This window comes from Vulpes vulpes, chromosome 3, assembly GCF_048418805.1.
Source record: "Vulpes vulpes isolate BD-2025 chromosome 3, VulVul3, whole genome shotgun sequence".
Lineage (NCBI taxonomy): Eukaryota > Metazoa > Chordata > Mammalia > Carnivora > Canidae > Vulpes > Vulpes vulpes.
The window spans coordinates 75944211-75966425 of record NC_132782.1 but is presented as its reverse complement, the minus strand read 5'-3'; the positions used below and the strand labels follow the sequence as shown (position 1 = coordinate 75966425).

General features: G+C 36.1%; 1 protein-coding gene and 1 non-coding gene across 3 annotated transcripts in view; both read right to left on the bottom strand.

Annotated features, from left to right (window-relative positions):
* LOC112934119 (S-adenosyl-L-methionine-dependent tRNA 4-demethylwyosine synthase TYW1) overlaps nucleotides 1-22215 on the bottom strand; it is a 201860-nt gene that overhangs the window by 25987 nt on the left and 153658 nt on the right. For both annotated transcript variants that reach the window (XM_026017508.2, XM_072752780.1), the window contains exon 14: nucleotides 7048-7158. In XM_026017508.2, the coding sequence (XP_025873293.1) occupies nucleotides 7048-7158 (111 nt within the window). The remainder of the gene's footprint in view (nucleotides 1-7047; nucleotides 7159-22215) is intronic.
* On the bottom strand, nucleotides 11250-11356 carry LOC112934144 (U6 spliceosomal RNA). Its single transcript, XR_003237841.2, has one exon. It is a non-coding gene; the product is annotated as a U6 spliceosomal RNA (small nuclear RNA).

Genomic DNA, 22215 nt, shown 5'->3' with positions numbered 1-22215 from the left:
TCACACTCTCTCACATATACATGAGTATGGATGTGCGTGCACACACACACACACACACACAGACTGGAGGGGGGAGGATGCCACTTTATGAAAATACCATAGAGGAGCACTGTAGAGTGACCCTGACCCTGCAGATGGTGGAGCCGGGAATTGGCTGAAGACTCACATGAGCTCTGCAAAACACTCTACACCAGATGGCTGTTCAAAAAGATTACTGGTATGCTACACCGAGATGACCTTTGCTGAACATAAACTAGAGGAGACTCAGCTTAGTTGTAATAAACAAGAACATCTTCTCTAACAGCCCAATGATTTACAGGATTCATTAAACTGAGATTGAGATTTAGGTGAATTTAAAAAAGCAAATAATATAACAGTTTTAAAAATCTTTAGGTATGGCTGGAAAGTTTTGCTAAATTTTCTCAAATCACAAAAATGATTTGTTGGTAGGTCAAATTAGTCATAAAAAATGAGCTTTATTTCAATTTAAATACTGCTGATAATATGTGAATTTATGAACAAGCATGTACATAGTAGCTAATTCAAAGGAATTTACTTTTCATATTTAAAAAGTTCCCTGAAACAGAGGTTTTAGATGAGATCTTACATTTATGACAAGGGCTTTGGAAAATATTTTATTATTTCCTATTCAGCAACAATAAATCATGAATGTTAGGCACAGACTTGGTTTGGAAAGGCAATGAGAGAATGAATACCACTGTTATATTATTTCGCCTTCACATGACACTTTCCCTTACATTTGTATGATACTTCATAGTTACCCAAATTCCTTCACATGGAAGTTCTCATTTTAGCCAGACAAAATCTTCTGGGGTAGGCAGTGCAAGGACCTTTCAAAGCCAACCACAGAGCCCCAGTGTTCTCTGTGACAGAAATGCTCTGGGCAACAATGGGTCCCAGTGAATTAGTCTGTGGAGTCACCTCTGGGAAGCCTGAGCCCTCCCTCAGTCAGGCTTCTGACAACCCCCCTCCATTGGTACCCTCTTCTCTGCTCTGGCTACTTCACTTCATCCTGTATTCCAGGCTTGTCCGGACTTTATTCCTGATCACACTTTACCTAAATTGTCTAAAAATGCTTCATTTTCTATGATATCACAGGTGTCTGCCACCTTCTCATCCTACCACCACCCTTCTCCCGCTCCATCTATCACCAGCACCAACTTTCTCCCCTCATGATTTTGAAAAAAGAATGAACTCAAGAAAGCAGATGGGTACAATGTACCCAATTGAAAAGCACTCATTTCAGAATCTATAGGTTGAGGAGTGACAAGCAGATCCAAAGAAAATTCCTGAAGAACAGGATGGCTTATGCATCTCTGCGTTTGTAGTGAAAAGCATAACCCACACCATTATACTGGTGCCTTTCATATAGGATCACTCTACTGTAGGATATGGAGGCCATAAGGTCTTTTACTAGCTGCATGGATAAGTTTATCTGGGGATCCAAGGTCTTTGGGAGGAACAGTATCTTGGCAATTGACTATCTGATATTCTTTTTTTTTTTCTTTAAAATTTATTTATCTATTCATGAGAGACACACAGAGAGAGAAAGAGGCAGGGACACAGGCAGAAGGAGAAGCAGGCTCCATGCAGGGAGTCGGATATGGGACTCAATCCCGGGACTCCAGGATCAGGCCCCGGGCCGAAGGTGGCGCTAATCCACTGAGCCACCTGGGCTGCCCGACTATCTGATATTCTAATGAAACTGTCAAAAGACTCCGGATACTGTTTTTGTCTCCTATAGTCTGATGAAAAATGTCTTCATGACTTTCTGCACAATATGACCATAACACGTCACTCCTTTATCCTGAAAGTGCTTCAATAGCTCTTCCCACAGAAAACTAGCCCAAGCTTCTCAGCATGGCACAAGGCCTTCCTACAGGACTGCCCCGCTCAGCATCCAGCCTTTACCCAGCTGAACTTCTCACCATATTGATCTCTATTCAGCAACCCCTACTCCATCTGATCCCAATCTCATCATGATAGAGATGGTAAATTATCTTTTACCAGATAATTGGAATAATTCTGTCTAAATTTTGAGCTTGTAGAGGGAAGGGCTGCACCTTGTTCCCGTCTGTACCCCCAACAAATCAATGCCGAATGACTTGAAGATCAAATCATATATTCTTTTTTCTATAGGACAGTAAACTCCAGAACCCTCTTCTGATCTAATATAAAATTTCATTCATATTATTCAGGATTTTTCTACTCTTTAACAATTGACTATGAAGCAACTGATGAACTGCAGTTAGGGACTGCTACATGAATAACTGGTAATCTTACCATTAATGTTACCTTTGTACAGAGAAAGGGAGGGAGGTCAGGTTAAGACATTTGTTTTATAAAATGCACTTGCAAGGATTGCACTACTCCACAGACTGTAGACAGTTCAGTGCCAACAGTGTAAAAGTGGTTTAAATCATCTCACAACAAATAATTACTGAGCACTTAACTATTCTCAAGATGCAATGCAAGGCAGAGAATATAAAGACAGTATTTCATTTACAAATGGATTGTGCTATGAAAATTTCTCGATACGGCAGATGTTTATAATATGAGACACATTTTCACACACAAGCAAGCAAATAATGATCACTAAGATTCTTGGGCTAGCAAATAAAGGCCTATTTAAGTCTAATGAAGCTAAAATATATGTTCATTTACAGGGAATAAACAGAAAAATGTTTTATTAGACTAGCAATAAAAGAAAAGAGGGAATCAATATAATAAAGAAATAGCTTCTATTGATTCAGTTTAAATAAATGTTTTTAAAGAAAAGTGATCTAAACATTTACTGAATCAAGGCATATATTATCTCACTGAATTCTCAAACCTATTACAGTGATACTATTATTCTAATATTAATATTGAGGACATTTACATTCAAAGAGAATCAGTAACCTGTCCCAGGCTAAATTTGTACTTTTAGAAATATATCAAAGCTGTGCTCCTCCCCATCCCCCACGAAACTCCAGTATGTGCCAACCAGAAGAGACCCCTGTGCGTGCAAACAGGCATGCTCGCACACTCCCAAATGCCAATACAAAAGACATGAACAGTATTGTGTGTGCTTCTGCAGAGAGTCCCAGGCCTGTCACTAGCCCAGGGTCTATTTGTATTATCAAGTTCACATCTTCAGGGCATTTATGTGACCCTGAAGTAGTACTATTAAAATTTTAATGCCAAGCCCTTGTGAGGGTCAGGCCCTGGGAGACTCTTTTTTTTAAATCAAGAGCATGGGTGAAAGACAAACTTCAAAGTACCATCTGTGTCACTGGGTGAATTTAGTCCTAATTTGTGCTTCCGTGGAAAGTGAAAGGGCATAGGATTTTCTGCTTTAAATCCAAGCCCCATCTCTACCACCAGGGTGGTCTCTTATTTTTCGAGCCCCAAAGGAACTCCCTTATAGACCTGACAGATGGCTCTGCTCTCAAAAGTTATGTTTATTATAGCACAGTTACTTCTAAGTGTTTGCTTTTGGAGGAATCTGAGGTTACTTAGACCACCATATTGCTAGCTCTCATCAAATGTTTTTCGGAGAGGGTTTGTTACTATTAATTTTACAACACCTCCATTTTAGAAAATTTTTCACTTAAATAATAAGACAACAATTAAAGTGCCTTTTCAGATGTTAAACCATTGAACTCTATTAAATAGAAAAGCCTGCCTTTTCCTTTACTGATTTCATTTCAATCACTGGGATTACAAAAGTAATCCATGCTCACTGTAAAAATTTACAGAACATAAAGACGTGAAAAATAAAATCACTAAGCCTTTCTCAGCCTTTCTTCCAAATACAACACTGTGAACAGTATGATATATGTCCTTCCATACTTTTCTTACATAAATATATCCAAATGTATATGGTTAAAAATGTAAACAAATAATAAATATTATCCTAGAACTTGTTCTGTTTCCTAAGTATACTATGTTCTGCAAACATCCCTTTTGCTACTTCAGTTTATAAGAAGATACTTCATTAATCTGATAGACAAATAAGAGCTGAATTTAACAAAGTATGTTATCCAGCCCTCAATGGCACAGGAACACATAATGCAGGCCATTTCTCCCTTAGCCCTTCGGTAAGAAATGAGCTGATCTCTACCAAGCTTTCCTCTTGATACAACTATTATCTGTTATATGCAATCATTTACATAACATAGGTTAGATTACATAAATCTCCAAGAATTTTTAAATAAGATCTCTCCAAGTTGCTCATTTTACTTCGTAGACTTGGCCTTGTTCAGTAAGACCATCCATTTCCCAAACAATGTATCTATATAAAATTTTGTATCTCTGGTGCTTTGATGAAGCCTGGTACATGGAGAGAGATGAAAAATATCTGTTGAATGCAGGAGTAAAATAGTAAAGTGGAAATCTCATTTGAAAGAAACTATGTTATTGTAACATCTCAGTTATAGACAAAAGGCTTTATTTCTGAGTTACATTAATAGTTTGTCAAACTAAAAAATACCAATCAGAGAATGACACTACTTATAAAGTAGACATCTTTCTTTTAAAAATAATACTGGTTGATTCTTTTCTGTAAACAAGGAAGGAAGGAAAGAGGGGAGGGAGGGAGAAAAAAGGTGACTGTGTGGTCTGGCCAACTTGCTTTACAATAGAAGTTTTATTGCAGCATCATTGGAGGCAGCATTCTTTAATAGCTAAGTCATAAATTAAAACACCATTAATCCCTGATGCTGGCAAGGTTTTCTTAAGCTGACACATACACTGCAGATGCAGTTTGCATCTTTGCATCATTAGAGCTCTTGCCAAGAGTAGCCTTTTAAAATTAAGAGCAATTTCAAAATAAAAGAGTGTCTTTGACCTGACTACAGATGTAATGCTGCACACTCAGACAACAACACTTCATCTCTTCCCACCTCCCCACCCCTTCAGGGTACAGTACCATGGAAGGCAGGACTTACTAAAGGACAGTTGTGAAACTGAAACATCCTCTGAAATGACAGAGTACAAACACTTCATACACATACACATTGACGAGTGGAGCTATTGGAGACTGGATGAATTTTCCAGTCACCTTTTCTCATTTTGTGGATTCTTAGGTGTCCAAAAAACCATATGCCTCCTAACACTCCACGGCTTTAACTACCATGGCATGCTGGTGATTTCCAAATTATTAACAGACAGCCCTGTCTTATCACCAGATCTCCAGGCTTATATAACCTATGGCCTATTTGAACCTGTCTTCGGATATTGAAATGATCTCTCCAATGATTGAGACCAAAATAGAACTTGTGAAATTACTCCCCAAATTTGTCACCCTCTTCCACTGGTCTTTTCCACCTCAGGAAACTGTTCCACAGCCATACAATTGCTTAAGCCAAAAACCCAGGTGATATTCTTGATTCCGCTTATTCTTTCACTTCTTGCATCTCATCAAAGTCTATCGGTTCTACTTCAAAAATTTATCCCAAGTGTACCCACTACTTTCCAACTATATTGTCAATGACCTTCCCCAAGCCAACACATCTCTTGCTTTAGAACTAGTCTACCTATTCCTATTCTGACCCTCTATAATCCATTCATGGCAGCAGTGGCGTGATCTTTTAAAATCATAAATGAGATCACATTACTCTCCAGCTTAAAACTTGCCCAGTACATCTACTATTTAAAAAGCTTACCATTAAACTTAGTATAAAATCTAGTTCTTTTCTTGCTTGAAAGTTCTAACAAAACTTGGCCCCATCCCACCTCTGTGATTCATCTTGTGTCTCTGCCAACTTCCGCTGCCCCACTGAGATCACATGGGACCTCTGAACACTACCTGAGCCATCTGCCCCGAAGGCTCTAACCCCAAGCCTTTGTGTACTGTGTTGCTTCTTACTATTTAGGAATCAGTTGTAAAAAATAAAAAGTTATCTCCTCAGAAAAGCCTTCCTGCTTATGAAATCTAAAACAGCCAATTACAAAATCTAGCAAAACAGTATCTGCCATTTGACAAACCAAACCACTCACAGGAATCCATCCCAAAGAAACACTGGCAAAAACAGGCCAGAGACAACCAGACATTACATTACATACCACTAATCAAATAATCTTGAAATGCAAACACGCACACACACTCGCATGTGCACACACGCACGCACACACATGCACACACACACACACACCTGATCAGGATTCTCTTGTTCTAACTACCAAACTACAGAAAAATCGGAATATAGATATAGGGAACTGGAAGTAGCCATCATAAATGACCCATGTTCTTCAACAATATTACTGATGTGGGAGGTGAGGCAGAGGAGAGAGAACAAATGGAAAAGGAACTAACAGTTTAAAGGAAATTTACGAGAGCAACAAGCCAATTACAGTCAATGTCCCTTATCTGGATCCAGATTCACAAATACCGTTTAAATAAGACGAAATAATTGGTCAAGTTTAAAGCCTATTTCCGATACTTGAATGACTATTGTTAAAACTGTTCAGTTGTGAGAGCGGTATTCAGGTTAAGTGCTTAAAGTGACTGTATACCTTTTAGAGACATATCCTAAACAGTTATGGATGAGTCAAATAATGTGGGGTTTTGCTTCAAAATAACAGGGTAAGGCAGAGAAAATGGGTATGGGTAGAGCTGAAATAAGACTGGTCCTGAGTTGGTAATTTTCAAAGCTGGGCGATGACTGGGCGATGGAGGGTCATTAGACCAGTTTCTCTACTTCTGCTTATGTTTGAAATTCTCCCCAATAAAAGTTTATTTTAAAGCCAACCAATTCCTCACTACAACACTATTTCTTAGCATACTAATATTACAATGTAGTTGTTAATTACTGATTTTGTATTGACGGTCTACCTCTCCATAAATATGAGCTTTATAAGAGCAAACACTTAGTCTTTACTGTTATGATCCCCAATGCCTAGAACTGCCAGGTTCTTGATTCATATTTCTGAATGTATAAATAAAACATGTAGGACCCCCTGTAGAATTTTAAAAGATGCTAATTTCACTGTGGCCAACAAAGCACCACCGGAAATGTGATGACGCAGCCGGCAGGAGCTTACCTTCACTTCGATGAAGTCAGGATTCCCCAGGGACACCAGCTCAGCGTAGGCCTGGAGTTCATCCACATTCCATGCTTTCACTAGAGTCAGTCTGTACACGGTACGCTGTTGCTAAAACAAAGGAAAAGCCAACTCTGTTTTTATCTTGGTAGAAAGTCACACCTAGGAAGGTTTTCAAATTTCCACAGTAAGAATCCAGGTAAGGTGAAATTCAGCATGAACTTTTATAAACTGAAGTTATATTTTGTAGAAAGATGAAAAAATGTATACTAATATAATAATATTCCCATAAGACTTTTAAAGGCACAGATACTGACATACATCTTTTCTTATAATCTCTAACATAGTTTTAGATACCCAAATGTTTCTTGACAACTACACACTTGAGTTAGATTTAGTAAGGAACAGTAAATTGACCAAATAGTTTAAGACTGTTGAAAATTAATTCAAATAAGCTACAGGCTTTCAGGTACCAATCACTCAAGTGTTTAGGATAAGAATTTCTAATTACTTGTCTTCTTTCCTACTTTCTCACCATTAATGATCACTTGTTGGTAGAAAAGCACATTTATGAATTGTCAGTGTTGTCACCTATTTACCATTTACCCAAGGAGCTTCTGCTTTTCTGAAAAGCAATTAGACAATAGACATCAAATCAAAGGCTTTAAAAAGTTTATGCCCTTTGACTTTTTTTTCCCTCAAATGTCATTTATTAGAAAATACAATTCCAGAGAAATTAGCAGATATAAGGAAGTCTGGGAAGTTGGTACAGTACACAGACCTCTTTATATCACACAGAAGGTCAAAATAAAATGAGCTACAGGCAAAAAGCCAGTGATGCAACTATGGTCCATTCATCTGGAGAAGTTCCACCCCTGTTCCCCACTTCCCCCAGCCCTTCCCTTTGACTTTCTTTGTAGCTCCCTTCTAGGACCCAAAGACACATTTTTAAATGTTTGAAGGCTTATTTCAACATCTCAGAACATTACTAACAACATTTTAAAACCTAAAGCAAAAAATTTTTAAAAATTTAAAAAATAAAACCTAAAGCAAGAGTGGGGGTGGGGGCAGGATCTATGACTACCCTATAACCAATAGTGTATGGCAAAGGTGGTATGAAGTACGTGCTTATGTGTGCATGATTACACATCCATCTGCAGCACGTTCCCAGGCAATATCCATGCTGCTAAAACTCAAAGCATGCTTTAAGTAGCAAGGTTCAAGATACTTGAGAAAAAAAGTGGTGAGAAATGAACAAAATATCAATCTTTCTACTTTTGTCTAAGTTTGAAGATTTCTGTAATTAGTAAAAAAGAAGAAACACTTGAGATCTTTAATGAAAAAAACTAATGGAGGCAGCCATACCAGAAAACTAGCCATACCATAAATTATTTTAAAATATAGTATATAATGCATGAAAAGACAGAAATCTTCCAGATTCCTCTTACATATCTAGAATTCACCTAACAAAAATGGTAGAGAACTGCAGACCACTCTCATTTGTACTTATATACACAAAATGTCACAGAAATTTTAGCAAATAAGATTTAGCACTATGTTAAAAGTTCTAGGAATGTGGGATGTTTAGGTGGCTTAGTTGGTTGAATGTCCAACTCTTGATTTCGGCTTAGGTCACGATCTCAGGGTTGTGAGATGGAGCCAAGCCAGGCCCTGTGCTTAGCGAAGAGTCTACTGGAGATTCTCTCTCTCCTTCTCCCTCTGCTCCTTCCCCAGCTCATACTCTCTCTCTAAAATAAACAAAATCTTTTAAAAAAATTCTAGGAATGCAAAATCTTAAAAAAAACTCTAAGATTCATCACATGGTTCAACACAAAAAAAAAATTCATATGGTCATCTTCAGAGCTACACAAAGATATTTGATATAACTTAAAAGCCATCCCTAATTTTAAAACAAAACTGAGTAAACAAATCAAAGGCCATTTTAGTTACCAAACTAAATAATTAAAACACATCTTTAACATACAGAGAATACTCTCCAGTTAATAGTCAATGTCATTCTCAGTCATTTAAAAAATACAGGCATTCTCATTTAGTCATACTAACAGAATGTCCACTCTGTTATTTTTATCAATACTTCCCCTGAAAGTTAAAATCAAAGCAATAAGGCAAGGGAACAACAATTATTGGATACTATACAAAAAAGAATTACTTGCAAATGATATAACTGGCTTCTTGGAAACCTTAAAAAGTCAACTAAAAAATGTTAAGGAAGATGGGCAGTTACTAAATTAAAGTACAAAAAGGAACAGCTTTCCTAGCATAGATTAGTGGAGAAAACTGGATGCTGGGGCCAGACTGAATCCCAGACCACATACTTAGCTACCTTTACCCCTCTGTTCTCAGTTTCTTTCCTTTTTTTTCTTTAAAAGATTTTATTTATTTACTTGAGAGAGAGAAAGAGAGATCAGAGAGAGAGAGGGAGAAGCTAACTCCCTGCTTAGCAGACAGCCCGACATAGGACTCGATCCCAGGACCCCAGGATCATGACCTGAGCCAAAGGTAATGACCTTAATGACTGAGCCACCCAGGCGCCACTGTTCATAGTTTCTACCCTGTGTAAAATGAGGGTCCTACACAGGATAAAAAGCATGAATTCACGTAGAACTTAGAACCCAGACTGACAGCAGGAAGTCCTAAACAGTATTAGTTACTAGATGCCATCAACAACTAATTATGAAATGCAAGGCCAGGAAAATTCTACTTAAATTATAAAATACATTTTTAAAATACCTAGTGATTAGTTTGTGAAATAACATGGATAGTGAAGAAAATAAACTTTTCTGAGACCTAAACAAAAACTTACCTACATGGAGAGCCAGGACAGATTTATAATGTTAACTCCAGTGGGAGTTTAAAATTCCTTGGAACAAAAAAACTGGCAACGATACCAACAGTAACACTAGCAGGAATTAGCAATTACTCAGCACTTACCACATGCCAGCTGTTGTTGTAAGTGCTTAATATCATAGTGAAGACTCCAATATTTGTCTAATCTTTACAACAAATCTTACAAAATAGGTTTGATTATTATCTTCACATTACAGTTACGAAATTGAGGCCTAGAGCTATTGAATAAATTACTCAAAGTTACATAGCTGGAAAGTAGCAAGGCTGGGATATGAACCCAAATAGTATGGCTCTCTCTCACTCTGCTAAACCTTTTTAAATTGTGAAATGAAACACACAAAGAGAAATGTATATAAAACATGTATGTGTAGCTAAAAGGGTTATTAGCATAAAGAAAACACCCATTACTTGGCCACTATCCATTCCCTTTGTCCCAAAGACACCTAATATCCTGACTCTCACATTACAGTTTTAGATTTATGCCTATGTTTGAAATTTATGTAAATGGAACCATTATCCTTTTGTGTTTTGCTTCTGTCATTCAACATATTTATAAAATTCATCCATGTCACTGGATGTTCACATTTGCTCATTTTCATTGTTATCCAGTATTCCATTATTTGCATATATAACAATTTATTCAACTATTCCCCTACTGATAGACATTTGGATCATTTCCATTTTCAGCTGTTATGAAACAATGCTGTTACACTTTTTTGACACTGGCGTTTAATTCTGCCAATTTTAGGAAACTGTTTGAAATGCTATTATGACATATACTCTTTTAGGTCTGGCTTTTTTCACAGAATTTGACATTTTATGAGATTATCCATACTGTTGGACATAGCTGTACAGACAAATTCATTGCCATTTTGTACTTCATCATATGAATATACTACTAGTGAAAGTTGTATCTTTGTTTTTCCCCAGTTTGGGTCTCTTACAAAATAATGTTGCCATCAGTGTTATTTACTTAACTCCTGAGATGCACAAGAGCACGTATTTTTCGTGGAGCATCTGAGAGCAGAAATGCTGGGTCACTGGATGTGTATTCCTGCAATTCTAGCAGGTGCTGCCAACCCGGCTTCCAGAATCATTCCACCTTACTTCCACCTGCAGTGTCTCAGTTCCAGTTATTTCTCTTCTTCAACAACACTTGGTGTTGTTAGTGTTTAAAATTTGCCAGCCTTGCATTGTTTTATTTTGTATTGGCCTGATTACTAAATAAGTTGATTATGTTTCTGGTCATTTGGATGTGGGCTTTTATGAAGTACTTGTTCAAGTGTTTTAAATATTTCTCTATTGGGCTGTCTTTTCCCTACTGATATTTTTTTTTTAATATGGAACACTTCATGAATTTGCATGTCATCCTTGAGCAGGAGCCATGCTAATCTTCTCTGTATTGTTTTAACTTTAGTATATGTGCTGCCAAAGCGAGCACTGATATATTTTTCTAAATTTTTATATATTCTGGCTAGATGAGGGCTATTATAAACATCTTGGAAATCTTTTCATATACTTTATGGTTTTCCTTTTTACTTTCTTTGTATCTTTTCATCAGCAAAGTAACTAATTTTCATACCTTTTTATCTATAGCATACTTATAATCAAATTGCTACAGACAAAGAGAAGCATTAGGGGCTACCGGAAAAGGAATACCACTGGACTTCATTAGTTTATTTCAAATTATCAGCTTCACATCTGAGTTTTAGCTGTGTCTGTGGGGAGCTTACTCAATGGAATCATTTCAGAGACTTCATTTAAAGTCTGTTTAAAATTAGTTAAAGCAGTTCCTAAGGTCTCTAGAAGAACAAAAGGGTGTTAGACTCTAGTTAGATTAGATTAAAACAAAAACTGGGTGCAGATGTTGCTTGAAAGGTGAAAGCTAGAATTTCCTTTACAAAGGAAATACTTAACACTGTTATTTTATCCTTCTTTTTGTAAAAAAAAAAGAAAAGAAAAAAGAAAAGAAAAGAAAAGAAGAAAAGAAAGAAAAGAAAAGAAAGAAGAGTGTGAGCTAGATTGTATTCATTTAATTTGAATTGAACTTTTGTTTTTTCAGTTTGGGGACTTAGTACTTTTAATTTGCATAGGCTCTGGAATGGCTATTACTACAGAATTTTCAGAATGTGGTATGTTATCTAGTAGGAACAGATATAGTGTGATACCATGGAATACAAAAATGAGGATGAAGGTATTTAATTGGGGCAAACAGCTTAGCTACCTGTTGTTTGTGGACAGTGTTATTTGTAAAATGTCACAATGTGATTTGTCAAAAATGTCAAAAAGTTGGCATGTTATAATTTCATGTATTTTCTGTTGATTCTGAGAATCTAAGATGCCCCTGACCTGCACCGGTGGTGCACAGTGACACAGTAATATCGGGGAGGAAGGGGAGATATTTGCAAGTACTATCATATCTAATGTGGCTGGTCTCTAGCAAGAGACCTAGATGTTCACCTCTAAAATTTAGACCAGATCTTTGTGACAGATTTCAAATTTGGGTTTTAACTTACATTGTTTCTTAGGGGAAGCAATACATGAACTGAAAATACATGGACTAAAAACTGAGGTCAAACTAGCAAAGGTAAATGTTCAGTGCTTATCAAAGAGAACTGAGGGAGAAAAGGATTAAGTCAAAAGGCCTGAGCAGTCAGAAGGATGGGAGAAAGGAGGAAAATGTGTAAGATGAACAAAGAACCACAGAGTGACAATTATGTTCTGGCTCTGGTGCCAGATGTGTGAATCCAGGTGGGCCCTCTGTGCCTCTACTTAAATAACATCAGTGTTATTTACTGGGGATTTAATTTATTTAATGGGGACAGTAATAGCGTCAGCATCTTGTAGTACTGTCGTAAAAAGAACTAAAACAAAGGTCTTAGAACATGGTCTGGCACAAATACGGGTAGCAATAAATTTTAGCCACTATCGCCAGCACCACCAGTAGCAGCTCCACAGATCCACTGGTTACCCAACCAACAGTCACTGGGTCCCTCTCTACACCAGGCATAAGGCGCTGGAGATACAGCAATGAACAAAGCAAACAAAGTGCTGTCTGTTGTATAATTTACATTCTATTCTGCTAAATAAAACCAGAATCAGAGAAAATTAGCAACAGTAGTAATACCAAAAGAGGAGAGGAGCCAAGAAACTAGTAGAGATAAGACTCCACCACTGCTGCTTTTTGCACTATCTCCTCAATTTACAAAAACCAAAGTGAGTATTGAACAAATAGCATGCTTGTTAAAAAGTCAATTCTGGGGCAGCCCAGATGGCTCAGCAGTTTAGTTCTGCCTTCGGTCCAGGGCGTGATCCTGGGGACCCGGAATCGAGTCCCATGTCAGGCTCCCTGCACGGAGCCTGCTTCTCCCTCTGCCTGTGTCTCTGCCTCTCTCTCTCCCTCTCGCTCTCTCTCTCTCTGAGTAAATAAAATCTTTAAAAAAAAAAAAAAAAGTTAATTCTGAATGATTTAAAGCCAAAACAAAAACAAAACAAAAAAAGACCAAAAAAATCTCCTCAAAATTAAAACAATTCCTCACCAATGACTATTGTTGCTAAAAAGAAATGAACATTTAATACCTCTACTAGAAACTGGGCAATCTATCAAACTCCTTAGAAACCACACCTATTATTGAAATGGCTTTAAAGAAGTTTTATACTATTTGTGGGAGACAAAAAAAAAAAGTGTCAATCTGATAAATTAAATAAAGAATGAGAAAATAAATTCGAAGATATAACTCATGATGCAACCAAATGAAACATTCTTTACATTCAAAGATAAGCAGGAAAACTATTGTAGAATTACTCTTAAAAAAATTAAGTAGGAGCACCTTGGTGGCTCAGCTGGTTAAGTGTCTGTCTTCAGCTTAGGTCATGATCCGAGAGTCCTGGGATCAGCCCCACATCAGATTCCCTTCTCAGTAGGGAGTCTGCTTCTCCCTCTCCTTCTGCTCTTCCCTGCCATGTGCTCTCTCTCTCTAACAAATAAATAAAATCTTAAAAAAAAATAAATTAAGAAGCCAATCAATTTCAACCTTAATGAACAACTGAAGATGCAGATCAAGGAAAGAGGGTAAAGAAAAAGTTATAAGACTCAGTGAAGAAAATCTGATTCAACAGGAAATCATTAAAGAAAACACATCAAGCCACTAATAATGTTATTTCCCAAAAAGAAAGAGAAGGGTTATAGGTTTATTATTTATGTTTCTTCTTAGAGATCTGTAAAACACCACGAAGTGTACTAACATACACATTACAAATCTCAGGGAAAAAAAAAAAAAAACGGCAAAAAGAATATTTGAAAACAGGATGGCAAAAAACTTCAAAAAATTAATGAAAAACATAAATCTACATATCTAAGAAGCTCAAAAAACTCCAAAAAGGATAAATTCAGAAACCCATACTAAGACACATTATAATGAAACTGTCAAAAGACAAAAAGAATTGAAAGCCACAAGAAAGAAGTGTTTTATCAGATATGAGATCCTTGATGAGATTAAGAACCAATTTCTCATATTTCTCATCAACAACCATAGTAGTTAGGAGGCAGTGGGATGACATTTAAACTGCTGAGGGGGGAAAAAAAAACTGTCAACCAGGAATATAATACCTGTCAAAACTATCCTTCAAAGATAAAGGAAAAACTAAGCCATTCCCAAATGAAGAAAAGCTGAGGGAGTTCACTAAGAGCAGACCTGCCCTTGGAGAAAAAGAAAAGGGAGACTTTTAGAAGAACAGGAAATGATACCAGACAGTAACTTGAAACCAAAAGAAGAAATAAAGAACTCCAATAAAGGAGTTAATAAATACATTAATAAATATAAAAGCCAATATTACTCATTTTTGAGTTTCCTATTTTTGTTTCCTAGGTGATTTGAAAGACATCTACACAAAGCAGTTTAACTACAGATCTACAGATTTATATTAACAGGCATGCAGTGTATAAAGATGTAATTTGTGAAATTAACATAAAAGGAGGAAGATGGAGTTTTGTAGGATTAGTTTTTGTATGTAACTAAAGTTAACCTCGCAGGAATTCAAACTAGACTGTTCTAAAGCAAAAGTCTTGGGCTGCCTGGGTGGCTCAGCAGTTGAGCATCTGCCTTTGGCCCAGGGCATGATCCTGGGGTCCTGGGATCGAGTCCCGATTCAGGCTCCCTATGGGGAGCCTGCTTCTCTCTCTGCCTGTGTCTCTGCCTCTCTCTGTGTCTCTTATGAATAAATAAATAAAATCTTTTTAAAAATTAATTAATTGTCTTAGTAGTTGAAACCCCATAATAACTATTAAGAAAATAACTAAACAAATATACAAACAAAATGAAGAGAGAATCAAAAAGTACACTGGAAAAAAATCAATCAAATAAAAAAGGGCAGCACTGGAGGAAACGAGAAACAAAAAATATGTAAGACATATAGAAAAGAAATAAAAATCATACAAGTCTTCATCAATACATCACTTTAAGTTGATTAAATTAACCCATTAAAAGACAGAATGGATTTTTCTTTAAAACTTAACCACTTCTATGCTGTCTGCAAGAGAGATTCACTTTAGGTCCAAAGACACAGATAAGTGAAAGGATGGAAAAATTGCATTCCATGCAAATGGTAACCAAAAGAGAGCTGGGGTGGCTCTACTAACATCAGACTAAATAGATTTTAAGTAAAATATTGTTACAAGAGCCAAAAAAGGTCCTTATATATTGATAAAATGGTTAACTCATTAAGCTATAACAATTATAAACACACACACACACACACACACACACACACACACACACTAAACAACAGGTACATACAAGGTATCTTCAATAAGATTAACAGCTAATTTCTCATCAGGAGTATTGCCAAACCAGGAAATCCCACACGAGCCTTTGGTGTCCAGAGTTTTTATTTGGAGCTCCATCACATATGGCCCACATGGCTAAACTTGGGTTTCCAGGCCCTCCTAGAGGTTCAGGGTCATACTTTTAGTTATTAGTTCCCCTGGAGATTAGAACTAATAATGGAATTAATTAATAATGAAACTAATAAGGTTCCAAAGCCTCCACCATAAATTGTATCTTTAGACCAGTGGCCAAAGTCCCTAGGCAAACAAAGATATTCCTATCAGGGAGGGCATTCTGAAAAATCAAGAGATCATCTCTCAGTATCCAAAGGCAAAAGCCATACACATTTTAGGTAAAGTTAATTTTTCACTACACAACATCAATAGGTCAGAGAAAAAACAAAAAGGGAAAATACTTTGCAATAAATAAAAATAAGACCATAACATATCAGAAATTATGGAAAACTGAAAGGCATTGCTTGGAGAAAAATTAATAGCTGTAAACACCTACATAAAAAAAAATATCTCAAAACATTAACCTAAGTTCACATCTCAATGTAGAAGAGTAGTTAAGCCAAAAGGGAAAAGAGAAAAAAATAATAAAGATGAGAACAGAACAGAAGTAAAAGGGAGAATGGAGAAAACACTGGAGAAGAAAGAATATCCAAGTTGGTTCTATGAAAATATTAACCCAACTGACAAACCTGTAACCAGACTAAAAAAGAGAGAGAAGACACATCTAAAATCAGAAATGAAAGTGGAGACAATACTGCCAACCTTGCAGAAAGAAATATAAAGGAGTATAAGAGAATACTGTGAACAAGTGTATGCCAACAAATTAGATATAACCTAAATTAAATGGACAAATTCCTAGAAACACACAAATTGCCAAAAAGGAGTCACAGAAAAATGGAAAATCCGAACAAACCTATAACGAGTAAAGAGATTGAATCCGTAATAAAAAGAAAAAAAACTCCCAACCAAAAAAAAGTCCAGAAACAGATGGTTTCACTGGTGAACTCTGTCAAACATTTCAAGAATAATTCTCAAACTCTTCCCATTAACAGAAGAAAAGGGAACACTTTTAAATTCCTTCTCTGAGGCCAACCATTACCTTTGAACCAAACCAAAGATATCACAAGAAAATATCCAGTATCCCTTATGAATATAAATGCAGAAATCCTCAATGAAATCCTATCAAACCAAATCCAATAGCTATTAAAATATTACACAGCATAACTAAGTGGTATTTATCCCAGGAATGAAAAAGTAACATACTGCATGAATTCACTTTATGAAATATCCAGAACAGGTGTATCCTTAGAAAGAGAAAGCAGATTTGTGGTTGTCAGCAACTGGGTAGGGAGGATGGAGAGTACCTACTCACTGTATACAAGAGTTTATTTAGGAATGATGAAAATGGTTAGGAACTAGGTAGAGGCAGTAATTAAACAACATCATGAAGGTACTAAATGCCAGTGCATTCTCCATTTCAAAATGGTTAACTTTATGTTATTTAATTTCAGCTCAATAAAAAATAAAAAATCTCTGTCAAAATTCCAGCTGCCCATTTTTCAGAGAGGAGAGGAAAGCTGATTTTCAAGATGCATACAGAAATGCATATGGACCCAGAGAGCCAAAATAACTTTGAAAAAGAACAAATTTGTGGAACTCACACTTTCTGATTTCCAGACTTACACAAAGCTACACTAACCAAGATTGTATGATACTGGCATAAGAACAGATCTATGGATCAATGGAATAGAATTGAGTCCAGAAGTGAACCCACATGTATATAGTCAACTGATATGACAAGCATGTCAAATCCATTCAATGGAGGAAAAATAGTTTCTTCGACAAATAGTCCTGAGATAACTGAATATTCACATGCAAATATATGATGTGGAACTCCTACTTCATACTATACATGCAAATTAACTCAAAATGGACCAAAGATCTATATGTAAGAGCTAAGACAATGAAACTCTTTGAAAAAAAAAACATGAGGACAAGTTTTGGATTAGGCCATTAGATATGACACCAAAAGCACAAGCAACAAATGAAAAAAAAATAAGTTGAAATTCATCAAAATGAAAAATTTTTGTGCTTCAGTCTGGTGGTTCCTCAAAAAGTTAAACACTCAACTACCATATGACCTAACATTTCCATTCCTAGGCAGATACACCTGAAAGAATTAGAAACATAGGTTCACACTAAAACTTGAACATGAATATTCACAGCTTGTTATTCTCTCTTTTTAAAAAATACTTTATTTATTTACTCATGAGAGACACAGAGAAAGAGGCAGAGACATAGACAGAGAAGCAGGCTCCATGCAAGGAACCCGATGCAGGACTCCATCCCAGGACTCCCGGATCATGCCCTGAGCCAAAGGCAGACACACTCAGCCACAGAGCCACCCAGGCGTCCCACAGCTTGTTATTCTTAAGAGCCAAAAGGTAGAAACAACCAATGTCCATCAGCTGAAGAATGGATGAACAAAATGTAGTGTGTATCCATACACTGGAGTATTATTTAGCTAGAAAAACAAAGAATGAGGTTCTAATTCAAGCAATTACATGAATGGATCTTGAAAACAATTATGCTAACTGAAAAAAGCCAGACACTATTAAAATGGTCTGGAATGAGATAATGCTAACAGTTGCACAATTTTGTGAATAAGCTAAAAGCCAGTGAATTCATACACTTTAAAAAGGTAAATTTATGCTGTATGAATTATATCTCAATTTTAAAAAATAAGACTGAATATCCATAAGTATCTTAGGAAGTCAGAATGTGAATGCCAATCTAAATACAGGAAAGAAAAAAAAGAAATACCTATAAAATATGGTGAGCTATCAGAAAAATCAATACTGTTAAAATGTCTGTAATACCCAAAGCTACCTATAGATTCAATGCAATCCCTATCAGAATTCCAATGGGATTTTTCACCAAACTAGGAAAAACAATCTGAAAATTTATATGAAATCATAAGAGACCCTCAAGGGCCAGCCAAAGCAATCCTGAGAAAAATGAACAAAGCAGGAGCACACATATCCTGCTTTCAAAGTTTACTGCAAAGCTATTGTAATCAAACCAGCACGGCACTGACACAAAGACAGACACATAAACCAGTGGAACACAGAGTTGAAAATAAACTTCGGTATATACAGTGAACTAATCCTTGACCAGGGAACCAATATTTGACCATTGAGAATACTCAATGGAGAAAAGATAGTCTCTTCAATAAATGCTGAGAAAACTGCATAATCACATACAGAGCACTGAAAATGGAGCCCTATCTTTCATCATTCGCTCTTTCATCAAAAATTAACTTGAAGTGGACTAAAGACTTCTATATGGACTGAAACCATAAAATTTCTAGAAAATAACACAGGGAAAAAGTTCTCTGACACTAATCTTAGCAATGACTTTTTGGATATGACACCAAAAGTACAAGGAGCAAAAGCAAAAACAGACAAATGAGACTACATCAAACTAATCTTCAACAAAATGAAAAGTCATCCTACAGAATGAGAGAAAATACTTACAAATGATTTTCCGATTAAGGGCTAAAATATCTAAAGAACTACAATTCAATAAGCCAAAAAAAAAAAAAAAAAAAGCCCCAAAAAACGAAAACAAAAAACCCAGAAACTGTCTGATTTTAAAATTGGGCAGAGGTAGGATACCTGGGTAGCTCAGCGGTTGAGCATCTGCCTTTGGCTCAGGGCATGATCCTAGAGTCCCGGATGGAGTCAAGTCCCACATTGGGCTCCTTGTGGGGAGCCTGCTTCTCCCTCTGCCTGTGTCTCTGCCTCTCTCTGTCTCTCATGAATAAATAAAATCTTTAAAAAAAAATTGGGCAGAGGAACTGAATAGACATTTTCCCAAAGAAGACATCCAAATGGCCAACAGGTACATGAAAAGACGCTCAATGTCACTTATCATCAGGGAAATGTAAATCAAAACCACAATGAGATATTTGCTCACACATATTAGACTAGCTATCCTTAAGACAACAAAAGAAAACAAGTGTTAACAAGGATGTAGAAAAAAGGGAACCCATTTTGGGTTTGGGGAACTGTGAGTGGGAATGTAAATTGGTACAGTCACTATGGTGAGCAGTATGAAGGATTCTCAAAAAATAAAAAGTAGAACTAGCATATGATCCAGCAACTCTATTTCTGGGTATATACCAAAGGAAATGAAAACAGGATATTCAAAATAGCCAATATATGGAAACAACCTAAGTGACTATCAACAGATAAATAGTCAATGAACATGTGGTGGAATATTATGTTGGAATATTACTCAGCCAAGAGAAAGAAGAAAATACTCCCATTTGAGACAAAGTGGATAAACATGGGCATCAAAGGCATTATTATAACAAGTGAGGTAAATCAAAGAAAGAAATACAAATATAGCTGACCCTTGGACAACATGGGTTTGAACTATGTGAGTCTACTTATATAGAGATTTTCAGTAAATATATACATACAGTACTATAAATCTATTTTCTCTTTCTTGATGTTTTCAGTAACATTTTCTTTTCTCTAGTTTACTTTATTATAAGAACATAGTATAATACATAGAATATTCAAAATATGTGTCAGGGGAGTCAAAAGTTAATATGCAGATTTTCTACTGCACAGGGGGTTTGTGCCCTGAACCCCTATGATGTTTAACAGTCAACAGTATGATATCATTTATATGTGGAATTTACAGTAGTTGAAGTCACGGAAACAGAGTAGAATGGTGGTTACGAGGTGCCAGGGCGTTGGGGTGTTGGAGAGATATTGGTCAAAGGGTACGAACTTGCATAAGATGAATAAAGTCCTGGAGATCTAATGCACAGCATTGTGATTATAGTTAACAATATTCTATAGTTTATACCAAAGTTGCTAAGAGATTAAATGTTCTCACCATAAAAAAAGATAATTATTGGATGTGATGGAAATATTAGATTATATATCATATTGCATTATATAAATGTATCAAATGAACACACCTTAAACTTACAAAATGTCACATGTCAATGATCAATTTTATCTCAACAAAAAAAGAAATGAGTAACAAGTATGGATATATGATTTATTATAAAAACTGACACTATAGAACAAGGTAGTAAAAGAAGATATTTTAAATAAACAGTGTTGGGTGAAATGGATGTCCATGTAGGGGGTTAAAAGCATGCACAATTAAAAAAAAATTTTAACGGATTATGGACTTAAATGTAAAAGAAAAACAACAAAATATTTAGAAAATAAGAATCTCTTCGTGATTTTCTTAAATGCTTTAAAATCACACTCAACAGAAAAGCAAGCATGATTAAGCTGGACTACATTAAAATTAGCAACTTCTCCTTGTCAAAAGATATGAAAAAGAAAGAGATAAACTATAGAGTGAGAAAAGACATTTACTCATACCTATAATATGTAAATAACTTCTACAAACCAATAAGAAAAAAGATAAATGCAGAATGAATATTGACAAAAGCCATGAATGTCCCTGTATGGCTTTGAATAAGAATGCTTTTTCTGATTTAATGACAGAGAACACTAACTTTGAAGAAAGTATCCTTCTCAAAAGAGGGTATCCCAATGACCAATGAAGAGAAATTCAAATTAAATCTACAAGAAAATATTATTTCACAACCCACCACAAAAACTGACAAAAGAAACTGGTGGCAAGGAAGAAAAACAACTGATACACGCTGTGTTAGGAGTGCAAATTCATATATTACTTTAGAAATTATTTGGCATTAACTACTAAATATGAATGCATGCATATCGAATGATCCAGGAATTCCATTCCTAGATATACAGCCAACATTAAAGAACAAATACATACACCAAAAGACATGTACAGGAATACTACTTGTAGGATGATTTGGGATAGCCAAAAACTGGAACAAATGACTATTCTTCAACAGTAAAATAGATGAACTGTAGCATATTTATATAATGAAATAGAAAAATGAAAATGAATGGACTACAGCTATATACAACACGGACAAAACTAATAACATAAAGCAAAATACAGCTGACCCTTGAGCACCATGCATGTGAACTGCATACATCGACTTACTGAATTTCTTACAGTAAGTACTAGACATGTATTTTCTCTTTCTTATGACTTTAATAGCATTTGTCTTTCTCTTGCTTACTTTATTGTAAGAATACAGTACATACTACATATACAAAATATGTGTTAGTTTTTTTTAAGAGATTTTATTTATTTAATCATGACAGACAGAGAGAGAGAGAGGCAGAGACACAGGCAGAGGGAGAAGCAGGCTCCATGCAGGGAGCCTGATGTGGGTCCCAGGTCTCCAGGATCACACCCCGAGCTGAAGGCGGCGCCAAATCCCTGGGCTATCGGGGCTGCCCAAAATATGTGTTAATTAACTATGTAATGGGTAAGGCTTTTGGTCAACAGCAAGCTATTAGTAGCTCGTTTTGGGGGGGCAAAAG